This window comes from Balearica regulorum, chromosome 22 (assembly GCF_011004875.1).
Source record: "Balearica regulorum gibbericeps isolate bBalReg1 chromosome 22, bBalReg1.pri, whole genome shotgun sequence".
Lineage (NCBI taxonomy): Eukaryota > Metazoa > Chordata > Aves > Gruiformes > Gruidae > Balearica > Balearica regulorum.
In genome coordinates, this window is record NC_046205.1 from 3,606,510 (window position 1) to 3,624,962 (window position 18,453).

Genomic DNA, 18,453 nt, shown 5'->3' on the forward strand with positions numbered 1-18,453 from the left:
TTTTTTTCCCCATTTGCTTTTAGTCTAACTCCACATGGAAGCCACCCATTGTCGTGATGAGGATGCTGGTGCAGGCGTGGGCATTGCAACGGCCCCGTCCTGCTGCAGGCACCTTCCCTCGGCTCCCTCCCTGTGCCACGAGCACCCCGAAAACCCTCCGGAGCCTCTCCGTGCCCGGCGGCATCCCCGGGGTGCGGGGAAGGCGAGCGGGCGAAGCACGGCCACCCACCCAGGCAGGGACGGCGGTGGCTTGGCCAGGGCTGGGGGTGCTGGACCACACAGCTCCGAGGCGGCACGAGGGAGGGGTGCGGGGAACCCTAAAAGCGACCGGCAGGCGGGCAGGGGCAGCTGGGGACCCCCAGGTTTCGCAAGAACATTTAATCCCCTCGTTAACATCCCCCATTAGAACAATTCATTCTTTCACTCTGGCTCAAACACCCAACTTAACTTTACAGCTCATTTCATTTATGACTGAGAAATGAAATTACTGTATCGATTTCATGGCAGACAGCGAAAAAACCTGGGTGTTCCCGGCCGTAATAAACCCGCCAGCTGCAAAGACAAACAGCAAAACCTGCCAAGGGGGGGGGGACCGGGCTGCAGCCCCCCCGGGGACAGCACCAGGGACGGCACCTCCGGGTCCCCTCTCTGCAACCAAAGCCGGCTCTGCGATGGTTATTTTCCTCTCCATCTTAAAAAATTAGCCGTATATGTTTGCAGGGACCCAGGGAGGGGCTTTGCAAGTCGCTGGAAGGGAAAGGAAATCTGCTGCCTGGTAGCACCGGTGTGAAATATCCCTCCTGGAGCTGAGCCCGGGCAGGGGCTGGAGAAGGGGTTCACCGCATCACCGGAGGGGGATCACCGGAGCTCTGCGCGGTGATGGAAAGCCCGACCTGGTCCTTGGCCACCCACCCTCTTGCCATCGCTGTGTGGACAGAGCCAGGATTTGGGTGATCCAGCCCAAAAAGGTCGCTGGTGGTTTCTTGTCCCTCCTGCTCTGCTGCGTGGTGGGGCTGCGGGCAGCACCGCGCCACGGGCAGGAGTTGAGGGCAGCACCCCGGTGCTTCACCGCTCTCCTCCTGACCGCTTTGCTGTCCCCGGAGCCATCCCAGGGTGGGTTTGGTTGCCCACCTGAGACACCAGTGGGATTTCCAGCCCCGTGCTCCCTGGATGCAGTGCCGGGCCAGAGGCACAGGGTGCACTGCTCGCCAGGAACCCGGGGTGCCTCACGTGTTTCCAAGCAGCACCCAACCCATTTCAGCACCCTGCCTGGCCCGTGGCAGGAGGGGCACTGACCCCTCAGGGCTGGAGCACCGGAATGGGGGTGGGGGTGTGTGTGTGTGTGTGTGTGTGTGTGTGTGATGCTCCTGACCCACTCCCAAGGCCAGATCCTGCCCCACAGGAGCGGAGCATCCCCAGGGCAGCAGCACATCCCCGCAGGGATCCGACCGACTGGCGGGAGGTGGCGGGTGCTGCCGGGTGCCGCCGGTTGCCGCCGGGTGCTGCCGGGCGCGCGTCCCCCCGCCACGCGGACATGCCCCGTCACGCGTGTGCGCTCTGCCCACGCAGGCAGGTGCACGCCCGGGGGCGCTCACCTGGGGGGGGTGCGCCGAAACGGCACCACGCGCACACACACATACACACGGTCCCGCCGGGATGCAGCCTCGTCTCCTCTGCCCGCCCCGGCTGGCCTAATTAAAGCCCGCTATCGTCCCATCTAACGCGATTCCAGGGTTAATGAGTCCTCGTTCTCCATCCTCCCCTGCCCTGGCCCTTTGAAGTCGAGCTGCTTTCATTGCCCGCTGTCTGATGGTGGCGGGAGGTGCTCAGCGGAGCGAGCCGGGATCCCAGCGCTGTGTCCCTAACCGTGTCTTGGGTTAAGCCAAGAATAAAGACTCACAGGGCATGAGCCTATTTTAATTTAGACTCATCTGATCTCCGGGCCCAGCCCAACCTCTGCAGGAGAAAACACCTTCCCTGCGTCTCAGCCTGCTGCTGTCAGGGAATTAACAGTTAGAGAAGCGACTTTGCATGGCTTAAATAAAAAACCAGTACGTTATTGAATTACAGCCCTGGTGCAGAATGACACAACAGGCACTTTGGGGGAATTTCGAGATGCGGCTGCTGCTCTTGGTGGAGCTCCCCCAAACTGGCTCTTACAGCCATGCCTCAGCCTTATCCCTCCAGGAGGGCTGGGATGTCCCGGCCGGGAGTGAGCCGGCGCCGGGGAAATCAGGCGTCCTGGCACGAGCCGAGCAGCAAGGATTTGTTGATGGTGTCCTATTTATGGGAAAACACAGCCTGTCTTTTTTTTGGTGGGGGGTTTTTTTTGGTTTTTTTTTTTTTTTTGAATCAGAGAGTCTCCTCTGCGATATATGGCAAGATTTGGGGTTCATTTTTAGCTGAACAAGCTGTGGTTCAGCGGGATGGTGGCATCAGGACTGGCCGAAGCTGGGGAGAAACAGCTCAGCAGAGGAGTTATAGCGGACCTGAAAAACCGAAACATCCTGGCTCCAGCTGAACAAAACAATGTTTTTATTGGGTTGTTTTTGTATTGCACCAAATGACAAATTCTGAGTGCTCAGGAATGAAGGATTGGGGGGTTTTTGGGGGGGTTTTATAGTTTGGGCATTGAACCAGCCCTCCAGCCCCGCCTCCCGCTCTTCTCCCAGCTCCCATCCTCGCCAAGCCTCTTGCCAGCCAGCGCCGAAGGACCAGCCAGCCGGGGCTCGCTGCCAGCAGGTCCTGGTGTGGTCCTGTATTTGCCCTTTATGGGCCTTGGTTTAACAGCTCCTGCCTTTTCCAAGCGGGTGGGAACAGCACCGGTCACCTCGCAGGGATGCTGAGCATCAGGGCTGGCCCTGGAGGGGTGGGAAGGGGGAAGAGCCCCGGCGAGGCTGGGCGAAGGGACGGCAGCTCCGCTTCGGGGGGTGAGTTTTGAAGAGCCTGGAAGAAGTGAAAGGGCTCACTTTTGTGCCTGTCTGGGAATTGAATGGGGAGAAAAAAATAACCCAACAACTCCTATATATAAAATATATATATATAAATATATATCTATCTCCCCCAAGGCGCGAGGTCCCGCTGAGTAAGTAGATGTGAATGACGTGTAACCTAACACTTTCCCAGACACCCTAATGAATTTTCCATGTTTTCCATCATTTAGCTTCTAAATAGGCAGTATTAAAAAAAAAAAAACCACACAACCCAACCTCAACAAACCACCCATCCTTTCCAGCAGGACAGCCCTGCAGCAGGATTAACCCCTCGTGGATGCCCACAGAGACGATGCTGAAGTGGGAGCCGGTGTTTCTGTTCCACGCTGGTCCAGGCGATGGCCATCCGGGGCAGGGGGGGATATTTTCAGGTTCAAGGGGTCCCCAGGGGTGCGGGATGGGTGTTCTGCACCTCGCGGGGCCATCTGGCCCCACTATTTCAGAGGAGCAGGATTGTGCCTTACTGATGCCGATTGCTCGTTTGTGCAAGGTTCGTTAAGGGCTTGACAAGGGAAAGGGACAGCGTGGGCAAGGCAAGACCCTGCAGCAGCAAGGCAAGGTCCTTCCCCTGTGTCCCGCAAAGCCTAGAAACTTTTTGCAAGTTGAAAGTTTATTTACGAAGACCGGCAGTTTGGACACAACACAGTCACTAAAATAGAGGCTGGGGTTTAGAGTTTGGCCTGGAAAGAGAATATAATAACATTTTTGCTAAGACTTTTGTTAGCTTTGTTCTCAAAGGAAATATTCTTCATTTTTCCTAGGAGATTTTTTAGCCCAAACTCTGCTCAATTTAATATCTGAATGTTCAAAAAAAGTCATCCAAGCTGAAGTGATTTTTTTTTTTCCCCCCCCTTTCAGCTTTCATTTGCAAAAGAAAACCCAAACACTTCTGCTCTGCCTGTCCCACAGTATTGCTTTCTGCCCTCCTTTTCAGGGGCAGAAAACAGCGGGAGCCCTCGGCTGCTCGGCTCTGCTGGCTGGCAGCCTGGACCAGCATCTGTGGCCGCTCCCGGCTCTCGAAGGGCCTTTGGGAGAGGCTGATGCACCCCGCATCTCCCGCTGCCGTTCATTAAATCAGTGCAAAACCTGTGTATAAGCAAGACGCAGCCCCAGCATCGGCAGCACGCTGGGTCCTGTGCTTGGTAGGTGGCCCGTATAAAACTAACACCCAGCTGGCCCTCAGGTGCTGGGTGGATTTAACACCATCGGCTCGCTGAGCTACCTGGGCCTCCCGGCTGTATTTTAGCTGCCGTCGTGTCCTCCCCACACCGGGTCGGTCCAGCATCGCCTCGAGCGGCAGCGCCTGATCCCTCACCCTCCCGACGGGCATCACCCCATCAGCACCAGCACCAAAACCACTCTGCAGAGGGGCTGCACCCCACAAAAGCCCCTTTTCCACAGCTGACCCCATGCGCATTGGTACAACAAAGCCCTTTTTAATTTGTCCTCTTCTTCTTTTCCCCTTTCCTCCTCCTCCTCATTTCATTGCAGCTTTAAACGAGGCTGCGAGGAAAGCGCGGATCAATTTGGAATGGAAAGTTCCTGTAAATAATAGCTACACCTCGGGGTGTTTCCTCTCCCAGTAGCTGTGAAGAAAAGGCGGGTATGTCTAGGGTTTGACTTGAAACATATTTCCGCTGGCCAGGGCTGTGGAGCTGGGTTCTCACCCATATTAGCATTTATTGTGGTTTTGTTCAGGCTTTTCCTTTTTTTTTTTTTTTGCTCTTTCTTTTTTTCTCTTTCTGTGCAAACACCGCTAAGGGCTACGCTTACGGAGCTGCTGCAAAGGAGAAGTAGAACATCGGCTCCAGCACGTCTGCCACAAACCCCGCTCGATGGGGAAGGCGCTGGCATCGCCCCGGCACGCCGCTGCCGTTGCCTTTGCCGGGCTCATCAATAACGCTGGCGTTGAGTGGCTTGGCTCCTCGGGAGCCCCCAGCCTACAGCGCGTTGGCATCAGATGCTATTGTAGGCTGGGATTTTTTTTTTATTTATTTTTGCTTTTCAGCTGTCATTTGGGTTCTGGAGGCGAGTGGTGAGTGCTAAGGGGTTTGGGCTTGGACCGCCTGGGAATTTGGGTCCTGGTTAGGATTTGTGCCGGAACTTTTGCATCTCAGGAAGCGGCGCGGCGATGACAGACAGCGGTCAGGGCGTGGGATGCTTGGCTGGGGATGCAGGGATCACCTGCCAGGTCTAGTTGGCGCAGTCTGAGCGGTCCAGACCCACCTTGGAGAAGCCTAAGGGGGTTTTCTCAGAGCTCACGGCCTGGGGACCCCCCCCCCCACACACACACACTCCATCGCCTCCCTGCAGCCCTGTGAAGGCACCTGCCTGCCCTCCTCCCCGCACACCCTCGCAGCGCCTGCTCGGGCCAAACTGTGGCGGAGAGCAGCCACGAATCCCCCCCAGACACCAGATCCGGGCACCGGGATGCTCAGAGAGGTGCCAGAATGAGACCCTGGATAAAGAACAGCGTGACGAACCTTCCTCTGTACCGGGGCACAGATTGCTCCCCCCCGGGGCGAAGTGAGCAGGCAGAAGGCACTGGGGAGACTTGTAACCGTACGTTTATTATTCCACATGGAAAGGCATTAAAATGATTACACGGAGGCCTGACGATATAATCACGTACATCGGATAAGAACATTGACACCAATAATAGAAAAGCAGAACCGACCACTTTGCTATGGCTTCGTACCAACGCGATTTCCACCCGCTCACAGAGGAGCCTGACTCTGTTCTCATTGAAGCCAGTGCAGCAGAGACGTCTCCAGCGAGAGCTTCTTCCAATGACTTCAACAGGAGCAGATCCTCCTCTTCCTCTCCCTCCCTTCCCGCCTCCCCCCCTCCCCAGTGACAAGTGCTACAGGTTAAAAAGATGGGCTACATATTAAATATAGGGCATTACCTTCAAGTAGGGCTGGTATATTACACAAATAACCACATTATTTGGTATCTCTAGCAGTTTTTTTTTAATGTCCATCATAAGACACCATTAAAAAAACCAACAACTTTAGCCTTCTTTATCTACAAAGATCTTTGTTCTCATCTCCTTTGTTTGTTGTTATTTTACCCTGCACATACAAGTATTAGAAGCATTATTAAGAATTGGATCCTTCAACACATTTAAGAATTATATTATTATAACAAATAAGACCAAAAATTAGATTTTATAGTTAAATATTCTGTGAGCCAGACAAAGGGGTTTTACTGTACAAGCGATTGTGCATTTTTTTAAAAAAGCAAATTATAGTGCAAAGCAAAAAACATTGGCCTGTCTTGTGACCATTTGCATACAATAGAGGTGCATATATTTACACCTTCACATGACAATATGTCATAAAAATAACATTGTTGCCATTCTTTTTATTATTTTACTTTTTAAATTCACTACGAACAGTCTTAAATTAACCTAGTACTACGAATGCCTTGTTTTCTTTGTGCTTTCAATCAGTGGCGCAATCGGATGATAAACGTAAATGCATCAAAACACAGGCTGCCGCGGTCCAGTTTCTACAGCTGGCAAGCACCGGAGAGGTGCTCGCTGTCGCTAAGGCAAGTGAAGGTTGCAGTTTTGCTGGGGTAGGGCTTTTTTTATTATTATTATTATTTAAAAGAGTTGTTCTCGTTGCTTATTTAACTCACGAGTGGTCATCGCAGCTTTCCAATGAAGCCAGGATGTCTTGCTCCAGTCTTGACGTGGTAGTGCAATTACAACGCTCTGTACCTCAACCGAGTGCTGACAAGCTGCCAACTGAGATTTGGTGATGGGCTGTAATGGTGTAACTTAGACAGAGGGGCTGGTGGGGCAGCTGTGGGGTTTCAATTTTCCTACGCTCATGAAAAAAAAAAAAAAAAAAAAAAGAGAAAAAGGCTTGGTTACTGGTGGCACTGGGATCTGGGACTGTCCCTGTCCCCTTGCTGCAGGGTAGGCTCCGGAGGGCAGAGGCTACTGCAGTTATGTGCTCCCCAGGAACCTGCCAGTGTGAGGAATCCCGAAACCAGCCCGAATTCCCATGCCAGCAGAAAGCACAGCCAGCTTGCAAGAGGCGACGCAACCCTGTGGCGCGCGTCAGAGCCAGGCCGCTAACCTGGCCTTGGGGGAGCCCCTGCCGCCCCTCCGGCTGCCTACAACCTCCCGTCGCGGTCCCGTTTGGGCTGCAGTCTCTTTGGTATCAGCTACAAGGGTGTGTGGTGCCCGGGAGACCTGGTTCCTCCAAATGCCACGAGATGCAACCAGCTACCGACGGGCCGGCGGTACCTTTAGTGCCCCTTCTTCAGCTTATTCATCTACAGCAAGATACCCGTGCTCTGGGGCACTCAGGGGAAAGGAAAGGAGGGTGAAGGGAAGCAAAATGTTAGATAACTTTGCTTTGAAATATTCCCACCACCAAGGGACTGAGTAGAAATTGCTCCTTTCTCCAAATCTCAGTTAGAGCTTTCAGTATGAACTGACAAGTGTTAAGTCATTTCTTAATAAAAAAAAGTCATCATGTGTCAATCCGCTCTGGGTGAAAACATGGGAAAGAATCATAAGAGAAATATGATGCTTTGCCACCAGCTGCATGTGTCGCCACTCAGAGAGGATGAAAGGAAGACCCAGAGACCGGTGGCAGGGTCGTGCCAAAGGCTCCCGAGTCCCTTTTGAAGCTAACGCGCTTGGAAGTGCATCTCATACATCTTGGCTTGTCCTGAACGCCACCTTCGCTTCAGCCACCATCGCTGAGATTTGCTAAGAGGAGCAAAGAATTGAATGGTGAGGTCAGGACGAAAGAGCAAACAAAACAAAAACAAAACACGTCTCATAAAAAGTACATCTCATATGTAAACATACAGGAAAGGGGGGGTCTCTCAGGCACGGGATCAACCACGTTACTGTTTTAAAAATGACGACTATGACAAAAATGAACAATACAACCTCTGTCGTCAACAACAAATAATAATAATCACATCACAGCTCTTGTTCACATGGCTGATGCCGGCCGACGCATGAGGAGCACGCAGCCCCCGCGCCTGCCCAAGTCCCCGCGCTTGTGCTGTAAACCAGACTCTCACGTGCCACGCGCGGCTCTGGTGTCGTCCCGGAGCTCTTTGGTGGTCAGAGGCCCTACACTGGTGGGGAGGGGAGAGGAGACAACAGGAGGTTTTGGTTTTGGGGTTGTTTTTTTTTTTCCTTTTTTTTTCAGTTCAGTCTTCCTGCATTGGCAGAGAGATGGCTTGGACAACTCCCTGGTCCTTTCTCTTCTCTGAAACATTTTGCAGAAGAAGGGTGAGCTTTCCGTAACTTTTGAATGCTTCGTGTGAGGAAGAGGGTGCGAGTGAGATGACTGAGAAGTGTTCTGCAAGAAACAAGAAACAAACATCTGATTCCACAAGTCCTTTTTTTTTTTTTTTCCCCTATGTACAATCCACATACTTAAAACATACGAAAGGAACCACATCAAGCGACAACTTCAAGGCTCGTGGACGTTCATCTTGAAATGTAACATAGGTCCTGGTCCATCTTCGCTTGATGTTTGCCCATGCTTGCATGCAGAGGATCCTGGTTTGCTTTTGATTTGGGAGACTTTGGTTTACCTTTTCCCTAGGCATCATTTTGCTCTATTCACTACCAAAAGGAGTAACGTAACGGTGGCTGATTAAGGTAAAGATATCGCTGCCCACTTGAGTTCCTCCTAGTAGGGTCTCCAGACCGACTCATCCATCCTCCCAGTAGTTGTCATGGTCGTTGGTGAGTTACTGTGGCTCCCGTCCGCATCCACCCCGTCGTTCTGGTTGCCCAGGTTGGGATTCATTAAGTTGTTCCCCGCTGAGGCACTTGTACAAGAAGAGAGCATCCGGGTGGGCGAGCGCTCGCCGCCTGCCACCATGGAGAACTGGTAGGAGCCCGAAGACGTGCCGTAGTATAAATGGTAGGGAGAGGGGTTGGCCTGGAAGGGTCCACTTTGGTTTTGTGTGGAGCCGGGGTAAGGGGGCGGCAGGTAAGTGTGGTGGAAACGCGTCGTGGTGGGCATGCTGGTCATGCTGATGCCCCCGATGCCCGTGGCAGAGGGTGTCGCGGTGTAAGGGAAGGCAGCGGACATGGCGCCGGGGTAATGCATCCGTGGGTCAGAGAACCTGGTTTCAGTGAGAGCCGGCAGCGTCGGGAAGGAGCGATCGAACTGTCGGGGGTCAGAGAAGGGGCTCAGATCTGATGTGCCTGTTGGGGTGGAAGAAGAAAGTGGGTGGTTAGAGCACTATCCTTGAGGTTTGCAGAGTTTGTCCTAAAGCCTGGGCCATCCCCTGCCCAAGGAACTGAATTCAGATTGAAAATCTTGGATCTGCCAGGGAAGAGAGCTGGGGAACTTAAATACAAAAATCCCAAACCCATCTGTTTAAGTTGTTCCCATTTCCTGCCCTAAAATTTGTTGTTTCCTATCCAAGAAGGGACACGACTAAGCTGACTTCTCTAGGGGTCTATTCATCTCTGGCAGATTAAAAAAACACACCCCATAAACACAGAAAAAAAAATGTTTAGCCATTACATCAGCTGTGTAGTAAACAAATGGACACAGGCCCCAGACGGCTGGTCCCCGAGATAGTCGGTGGTGTATATACACACACACGGAGACAGAGGAGAAAAGCTGGAGTCCAGACCAGCCTGCTAAGCCTTCTTGTGGGTGGCCTGTTCGTGCTGATACCATCAGGGTATGGAGCTGATAAACACACAGCTGAAAACTCCCAAGCTAGGAGCCACAATATCCCTCTGCTTGATTTCTCTGTGTATTTTTCTCCTTCCAAGAGGATAAAGAGAGTGAGAAATTCAGAGTTTCTTCTGCTGGGGGAAGGGAGATTTGGGGCAGCATAGTGGGGATGTTAACGCAGCTCCCTTGGATGTTGGAGCCCCCTCCATGCCTTTTCCTGGGGGGGTCTAAACCCAAAGTGGGTTGCAGCCAGCTTGTAACTGGAAAGGGACCTCTGCCTGGTGCTGCCAGGTCCCGTCCTTCTGCAGAAAGCCCAAGTTAGAGGTGGGAATCCAGACTAGCAGATCCTTTGAGGACCATGAGGCTTTTCTGTGGCGCTCTCAGCTCTCCTGAGCCCAGCGCCAGTTCCTTACAGAGCCCAGCACACCTCTGGCCTTGGCACGTCTGAGACAGAGAGAAATGAGTTTTGCTCTCCAAGTAGAGATGCGAAACCCTTGTCCTCAAGACCTCAGTGGCCCGCGCCAAGCTCTGGCACTGGTTATGCAGGAGGACACGGCTAGAAACGCTGCGACTGCGCCTTTCTCAGCCTTTTAACACCCCTCGTGAGATGACAAGCTCTAGAAAGAGCAGTTCTAGCCCAAAGCGCCGGGCTGGTGCATCAAGCTCAAAGCCTTGGCCAGCTGGAGGTGGCTCTTCATCCTTTCGGTTTGCCTCCAAGACCCCTATTTTTCCCTTGCTAAAAGCAGGGGCATCGTGCCTTTCTGCTTTGGCAGTGGATGTCATCTGGCCTCAGTGACTTTTTTTTGGTCACACCGGCTGGATTTTCATTTGACACAGAGCAAGAAAATGTGTGAGATGAGTATGATAAACATGCTTGTTGGTTTTAGATATGCATATACATACAGACACACACATCCATATGATCGTACATTTGCTAGGCATGCATAGGGATGTGTGGTTTAGATATATTTATTATGATGAAGCATTTTTAACTTCTCAGGGCTGGTGTTCAGCACCCTGCAGCATTTCACCGGGAAAAAATACTCGAGCTAATCCCTTCCAGGTAAGCAGTGGCAAGGGCATGCTCTGGAGGAAGAGATAGGGAGGGGATTTGATCTGAGCCCTCTTTCTCATCCCCCATGAGTCCTTCAGCCATCAGCCGCTGGAAGGAGAAGGGGAGGAGAGGTTCCTCCCTCCCCTCCAGCCGTTTTGCGGGCGATCGGCAGCGCCTACCTTCCCACGCAGGCTCCATGGAGGAGAAAGGCGGGGGAGCACCTGGTTTGTGAACGTGGCTGCGGCTTTGGTGTGAGATAAGAGAGGAGCAGCTCAAAGCTGTCATGAACCGCACCGCTCTGCACACACCCGGGGTTGGATGCAGCCGGGCCGAGCGTGGAAGCGGCTGCCTGGCCGCAGGGCCGTCCCTCTTGCATGCTATGTGGAGGGGTAGCGTGCTTGGGCTGGCTGGAAACGCTGTGAAAAATGCTCACAACTGACCAAACCAACCTGATTTCACATCTCAGCCTGCCAGCAGGACGCTCTGCCCCATCCCAAAGCCACGCTACTGCAAAAGCAGCACCAAAACCTGCTGACAGCCACTGTGAACTGAGGTTTGGAGACCAGCTCTGCGAGATGCAGCTTGACCAGAGCCTGTAGCTTCAGCAATCCAGCAGCATCCCAGGATAAGGTCAGACCATGGGGCAAAAATCCCGGCTGAACTTGGACTGGAAAGAAAAAGTGCTGTTTTCTGAATGCTGCCTCCTTACACGCAGGCAGCCTGGCCACCACGGTCCAAATAGCTGGACTGTTTTCCCTACACTGGGAGAAAGCAGTCTCTAAATCCTCCCCAGGCCCCAGAAAATCCAGACTGCTGCTCACTACCTTCCCCAGAGCAGCTGACAATCTCCAGCAATCAGACCACGCTCCTTCGTTAGCTTTCACATGCCCATAAATAATATCCCATAAAATGCAAATTGAAATAAAACCTAAGTGCTTAGGGCACATTTCACTTTTCCTCTATATCACACTCAAAGGATTTTTTTTTTTTAAAGGCTACATTTTATTGGCCTGAACTTGCAACGTTTGGCAATGGGTCCTTGCTACTAATTTAGACGCAAGAGTGTTAATTACAGGCTGCGTGCGTGACGAGCAAAGCAGAGATACCGTCGGGTCTAGCGACGCTGCAGCTATTGCCTGCAGACCACTGGCGGGCAGCGGGCGAGCTCTCCAGGAGCCAGGCTTTGAAGCCCCCTGTCTCTGACAGAACTCCGCAGGTCTCCCTAAAGCTGGGCATTGGGGTGCAAACCCCTTAGAAAGCAAATCCCTCGGCTGTGCCCACCCGGCCAGGGAAACCCACGGCCCCGCAGAGCGACTGGGGCAGCCAAGCGACCGTGAGCAACTTGCTTTCATCTTAGCTGGGTCTTGGGCTTTAAGTCTGGCCCAGAATAAAGCCCAGGCTTTCCTAGGACCAGTCTGAGGTTACAAAGAGGCATGGGGCCGGGGCAGCCATCGCCGGGCCAAGGCACAGGGCTGCCTGGCAGAGGGCGGTTCCCCGCGGGGTCTCCTCGTTAACCACCGCCGTGTTGTACGCGGCCCGGCCGGCCGCGGGGCTCGGCGACGATGCCGGCTCCCCGGAGGACACAGGGCCGGGACAGGCCGCCGCCTTCGTGCCCGCCGGCTGAGGGGAAGCCCCGGCCGGGCCCGTCCCGCCACCAGCAGGGGGCAACGGCCGCCGGGCCCGCGGCGGAAAGAGGGAGGCGGCCGCTAGAGGGAGCCGCGGCCGCGCCGGCCTCGCTGCCGCCCTCACGGCGGGGCCCTTCGCCTCAGCGCCATCACCTCGGGGCTGCCCTTGCAGGCTGCCCCTCTCCATCTCAGCCATCGCCTCGGGGCTGTCCCTCTCCATCTCAGCCATCGCCTCGGGGCTGCCCCTCCAGCTCAGTGCCTTCATCTCCAGGCTGGCCCTCTCCCTCTCAGCCTTCACCTCAGAGCTGTGTGTCCATCTCAGCGCCCTGGCCTCAGGGCTGCCCCTCCGGGCTGCCCCTCTCCATCTCAGCTTTCACCTCAGGGCTGCCCCTCTCCATCACAGTGCCATCACTTCAGAGCTGCCCCTCCATCTCAGCCTTCACCTCAGGGCTGCCCCTCCACCTCACGGATCCACGCAATTTGGAGCCATGCAGCCGCATGCCCGCCACCCCATGCGGGGGCATTGGCCCTCCTGCCCTGCATCCGAGGAGATCCCTGCTGAAACAGCCCCAGCAAGGTCCAAATAAAACATGGCCATTACCACCTAACTCAGCAGCAAAGCAACCCTCCGTCACGCCCAGCCAGCCATCAAACAGCAACCCGGAGCAAGCAATGTACTAAGCAAAAGCCAGGAAAATAGGAGCAGGCAAAGCTGTACGCTCAGGCCCTGCGCTGCCTTCAAAATCACAGCTGATAAAGTGCTTTAAAAATCACATCTCACTGTCCCCTTCCCCAGCACAGGCAGAGCTTAGCGCATCTCACACACACCATCTGCGTGGTAGTGCTGCCTCAGAGGATTTACTACGGTTTGCCTCGCTTCCTCGCCGTCCAGCCCCCATTTGCTTTTTTGGACCCTGGCAATCTGAGCTTGAGTATTTCAGTTGTCCAGTTGCCAATCAAAATATTTGAAGGAAATGTTTATTTTCTTCTCGAAATCACACCAGCTGCTGCACTAACTGAATAAGCCCATTTAGCTGTAAGAATTTAACCATTGTAAGAGTGAATTGAGTCCCCCAACTACTCCAAAATCTGACCCAATCTATCAGCGGAAATGTCAATGTTTTGGATGGGAGTTTGGGGAAGTGTGGAATGTGTATTAAATAAAAGCCATGTAAAGGTCAAAGCCCTGATTAGTAATGCCACTGTCTCCTCGTTAGAGCTGTGCTGCCCAGGGGACCGCAGAGGCCAGGACACACCCCGTTGTTTAATTGTGCAGCTGCAATTTGCACCTTTTGAGGACCCCCAAGTCCCCCCCGCACGTGGAGCTGGATAGAAACACGCTTTCAAAGCCGCTCAGCCCCTTTCCAGATAAAACAACCACACTCAAGTGACACGGAAGCTTTCTTTTCGCCTCGGAAACAATATGGGTCTTTTCTTGGGGTGGATGGCAAGGAGATAAATGCAAAGAGCTGCCTCTGATGGGAGTTGAACCTTGGCTGGTCCAGGCAGGATGGCGAGGGCTGGTGGTGAGCACGGAGGTGGGGAGGCCGGTTCGTGAGGCTGCTGACCACTGAGTGTCTCTGGGTGTGTTCGGCCGCCTCCCTTAAGACCACGCTGGGTTTGGGAGCTGCCTTGGATGGAGTGAAACTGGTCCCTTGCTGGGCCAGGACTGGTGGATCTGCCCGGACTTCCCTGGAAGCCATTGTGGAGCCGAGGCAATGCACCCTGCGAGACGTTTTAGGGACTAACGGCACTGACATGCATCCAGTGCAGCAAAGTGGTGGAGGCTTCCTCAGCCTCCTAACCCAGGAAAATGCCTGTTCTGCCTGGGGAGAGGAAAGGACAGCAATGGCAGGGCCTCTTCAGTGCTGCAGCACGGAAAGAGCTTTGAGGGACAACTGAACAAGCTCAGCCAGGGCATGTGCGCAGAGCACAGCTCCGGGACTCGACGTACAGTGGTAGGAGCAGACTATCGGACCGTCGGGAACTGTGCAGTGACGTATGGAACCTGAGCAATTCCACAGCACACAGGGTATCACTCTCTGGTCCCCATTTTAGAGATGTGGGGAACACGCAGTGGCTTACTGAATAAAGTCGGCAATAAACCTAAGCATGTGTGTACATTACACAACACACACAAATGCACATAGTGTGTGATGCACACAGAGAGAATAAAGGAAATTTAAAGGGAACTTGATAGTGTGGCACTCTCCAAGTGTATAGAATATATAAATATCTTCAACTTGGCCATATATCACTGTTTTATTTATATGCGTACACGTGCCTTGCAAAATTGTCATGAAAAATCTAGCCCGGGGGAAAAAAAAACCCCTCCTTTCCTGTCTTATGCCATGATGATTGACGACAATGTAAACTCTAATGATACTTTATGCTTATGTATATAATAAGCAGGCATGTGCGAGACGGAGCAGGGACAGAAATCCTCTCTCTGTATATACCTTTGGCTGTTTTTCCTCTACTGGTTTCTGTGATGCTTGGACCTCCAAGTTGTCTTTCAGCATTTTTCTGACCTCTCTTCCTCTCTGCTTCCTTCCCCTGATCATAAACGGCTCCATCTGGGAGCACGGAGAGGCAGGTGGCCAAAGATGGAGAGAATCTGCTTTGTACAGGAAGGTGCAGGAGATGCATTTGATCTCTGAAGACCCAGCTCATCTCTAGAGAAGGTGCCGGTCTCCTCCCCACCCACGCATGCAGGCACGCTCTCACGCCTCTGTCACATATGTGAAGAAGTTGATTCGTTTCCAAGTCAGAGCCAACTAAAAAAGAAAACGGCCCCTTCCTCCTACCCCACAAAAAATAGAGCAAAATTTATTTTGAGGGAGGAGGGGAGGTGTTGAAAAAAAAAAATGAGGGTGTGAACAGCATCCGTTGTTACACGCCCATGGAGCAATTGTTCTGTATCTGATAGAACCAGTTCACAAACTGGGTGCAAGTACTTCCTCTGCAGAGTTTTTTAAAAAAAACAAAACACCAACCCCAAACCAAAACACACCACCACACGTCGCTTATCACAGCATCGCCAGGCACCACCTCAAGATTGCTGAGCACATTTGCTGCTCAGTTTTCTAATTCTCTTCAAATACCGTGTGTTGCTGTTGCAGACATACTCAGCCCTCAAACCTACCCCAGTGAGCATCGCAAACCTTAACTGTGCTCTCCTGGGTCCTCTCACCCGGTCTGTACAGAGGGGCAGGGCAGTGAAGCAGGGAAATTCCCAGGTATTCCCAGCTCAGTGAATCACGCACCACGTCTCATCCTCCTCTACAAACTCTTCAAGGTCCATCAGGATGCTCCCAGCCATGCGAAGGACCCATCCTGCCCTTCTGGGAAGGACCCTGCTTCTAACATCCAGCCTGGATTTACTCAGGGCCAGTTCAGCCCCATCTCCTGTGCCAGCACTGTCCTTCATAGCTTACATTAGCTCCTCTCCCTCCCTGATGTTTACCCCCTGGATGTATTTACACAGAGCCATCAGCTCTGCTCCCAGCCTGCCTTTTGCTAGACTAAACAAGCCAGGCTCTCCCAGCTTCCTCTCCCGCGACAGCCTCTCTCTTCCCCTCGCCATCCCCAGAGCCCTCCTCTGCCCGCATCCCCCTGCCCGGCACACACCGCATCGGCCTCAATCCCCGTCGCTCCATCCCACAAAGCTAATGAATAAGCTAACGGTGCTAACTGGAGCAGGTGGGTGGGCTGAACGGGAAACGCTCCCCTTGATTGCAGGCACTCCCTCTGGCCTGCCTGCGCTTTGCTCTTTACCTGTATTCAAAGGGTATTAAAAAAAAAAAAATTAACAAGCCCTGACTACATAAAAGGAAGTTGCTGAATTTACAACCCAGCCTGCAGCTAGACCACCTTGCCTGCCGAGCAGGTTTGGACCAGGCCAAGTCTGCCATGGGAAACCCACTGCGGAGCGGCAGGCTGATAGGGGAGGCCGAGGGGAGTGATAGGAGAGAGGGCTCCTGCCCTGCTCTGCCGCTCCCAGGCTGTACCGCAGCCACGCAGCCCGGCGATGCAGGCAGTGCCCTCCTGCAGCGGGACCCTGGGCTGGAGGATCTCCACCAGCAGCCTGAATCTGGCAGTGAAGATCCCAGCGCATTGGAAAATCTCATGGTCAAAGGCAGGATGGCATTCCTGGAGCCTGGGGCAAATTCAGCCAGACTCATTTGCAAACTCGTCTTGCTATTTCGCTCGTCTGCTTTTTCATAGGAACTGCAGCACTTTGGTACCCTGAGCTGCGGCTGGGGGACGGAGGCGGCTGCACGTCAGCGGCAAAAGCAGCGGTCGTGGGCGCTTGGACTCTTTCTCAGGGGATGCTCCCATCCAGCACCAGCCTGTGGTTCGTCTTTGACCGTTACATGCCACATTCATTTAAGGGACATCCACTACACAGCGGGCAAATGTAATTGAGAGGAGCAGAAAAGCAGTTTAAAGATAGGCACAGAAGGCTGCGGAGCCTGAAAGCAGGCAGGAAACCCATCTTAAGCGTGTTCCTTCCTTTGAGGCTGAAGCTGAATCCCACAATATGTTTTCTTCCCACTAATGCTTGCCTAGCTTCCTTTGGAAACAATTTAGTCTCTGCCCGTGGTAGAATGTTTTTATCCATTAAGAAACGGATATTTTAAAGAAACCATAAGTCGATCTGGACAAGGATTAGGAAGCAGCAATTCAGTGTATTTGCTGGGCCCATAATTCAGGACTTAACCTCAGAGCAGCCACGTTGCATTTCGGAAACAATAGGGCACTCGCTGCCTATACCAAGAGGCTTCTTAAAAGTAATGTAATACTTTAAAAATATGTATTTAAAAAGAAAAAGAGAGAGAGAGATTTTCCTTTAAACGCATATGGTGAAGCATTCTGCTGATGACTGGCCTATGTTAAAAACGTCGCACTGGCTTTAAGTAATGGATTGGAAATGAAGCTGGTTAAAGCTGAGCAGTTTCCAGATGAGGAGATCTGAAAGCTCTTCACCAGCAAAGACACTGTCTCCCAAACCGTTCAGCAGACGCTGAGGCTGGGAGAGGCAGGATGGAGTTTGCAAAAGGATCCAGCGTTGACTGCTCTCCCTGTGAAGTCAAGGGAATTTGGTTTCGCTGGAGCAATATGAAGAGCGTGCAAGGGGATGTTAAGTGCATTAATCAAAACAGCTTGTTCTGTTACTGAGTAGATCAAATTTAAAATCACTTTGCAATTGTCCTCATGTATGCAAGGCCCCTACATGTTGCTGGACAATGCACACAATTGCTTTTGAGTGGTTGAAGATGTTTCCACCACAAAGCTAGAACACAGGAGCCGGCTGCGTGGGCGGTCCTCCTCTGTTGCAATGGGAATAAAACGGTTCAGCATGAACCACTGCTGAACCATGGGCATGGGCAAAGTGTCGCGCGGAGAACTGGGGGCTGCTAGGACCATCCTGGTTCTCCCTGAGAGGACGTGTGTCTGTCACCATCCCACTTCCCCAGAGCCAGGGGGCCCTGAGAAGCAGCCGAAGAAGGGCAGCAGCAAGTTCCTTTTACATCTTGCTTCACTTTTGTGAGCTACTTGATTTTTTTTTTTTAAGCTAGAAGACAAAACTCAAAATGAAGCAAGCACGCAAGGCTCTGGCTTTGCATGCCCCATAATAAGGAACCATTTCAAGCCATCCTAATGACAGCTTGGTGTCTCGCTGCGGAGACGGGAGAGCCGGGATTTCAAAACCTCAGATTTTCCAGACCTCACTAGAGAAGCATTGGGCCAAATCCTCAACGGGGGCAAACGGCTCTGCTCTGCTGAAGCCAGGGAAGCAGCACCAGTTGGTGCTAGATGAGGATCTGTCTGTCCTACCTGCCTGGCTACCGGGCCAGATTCTCATCCCAGATACACTGGGGTGAACCCAGAATTACCCTATTTCCCCCCACAAAGCAGCAGTGGAAATGGGAATGAAGTCTGGTCTGTGGAGGGATTCCAATGCCTGTCCCGTTTGCAGACAGGCATGGGAAGGGACTGATTCTCTGCCCATCTGCACGAGGTAAAGTAAGACTGAAGCCACTGAAATACACTGATACTGGGCAGTGGGAAACCAGTGTGAGAGCAGGATCTGA

The 18,453-nt window shown here is 52.8% G+C and overlaps 1 protein-coding gene across 3 annotated transcripts in view; it reads right to left on the reverse strand.

The window, feature by feature from the left end:
* Positions 1–5,848: 5,848 nt before the first annotated feature.
* Positions 5,849–18,453, reverse strand: part of RUNX3 (RUNX family transcription factor 3) — a 40,132-nt gene continuing 27,527 nt past the window's right edge. For 2 of the 3 annotated variants that reach the window (XM_075773972.1, XM_075773971.1), the window contains one exon: positions 5,849–9,192. In XM_075773972.1, coding sequence (XP_075630087.1) covers positions 8,669–9,192 — 524 coding nt within the window. In that variant the 3' untranslated portion in view covers positions 5,849–8,668. The remainder of the gene's footprint in view (positions 9,193–18,453) is intronic. The other variant, XR_012838664.1, reaches the window with a different exon arrangement.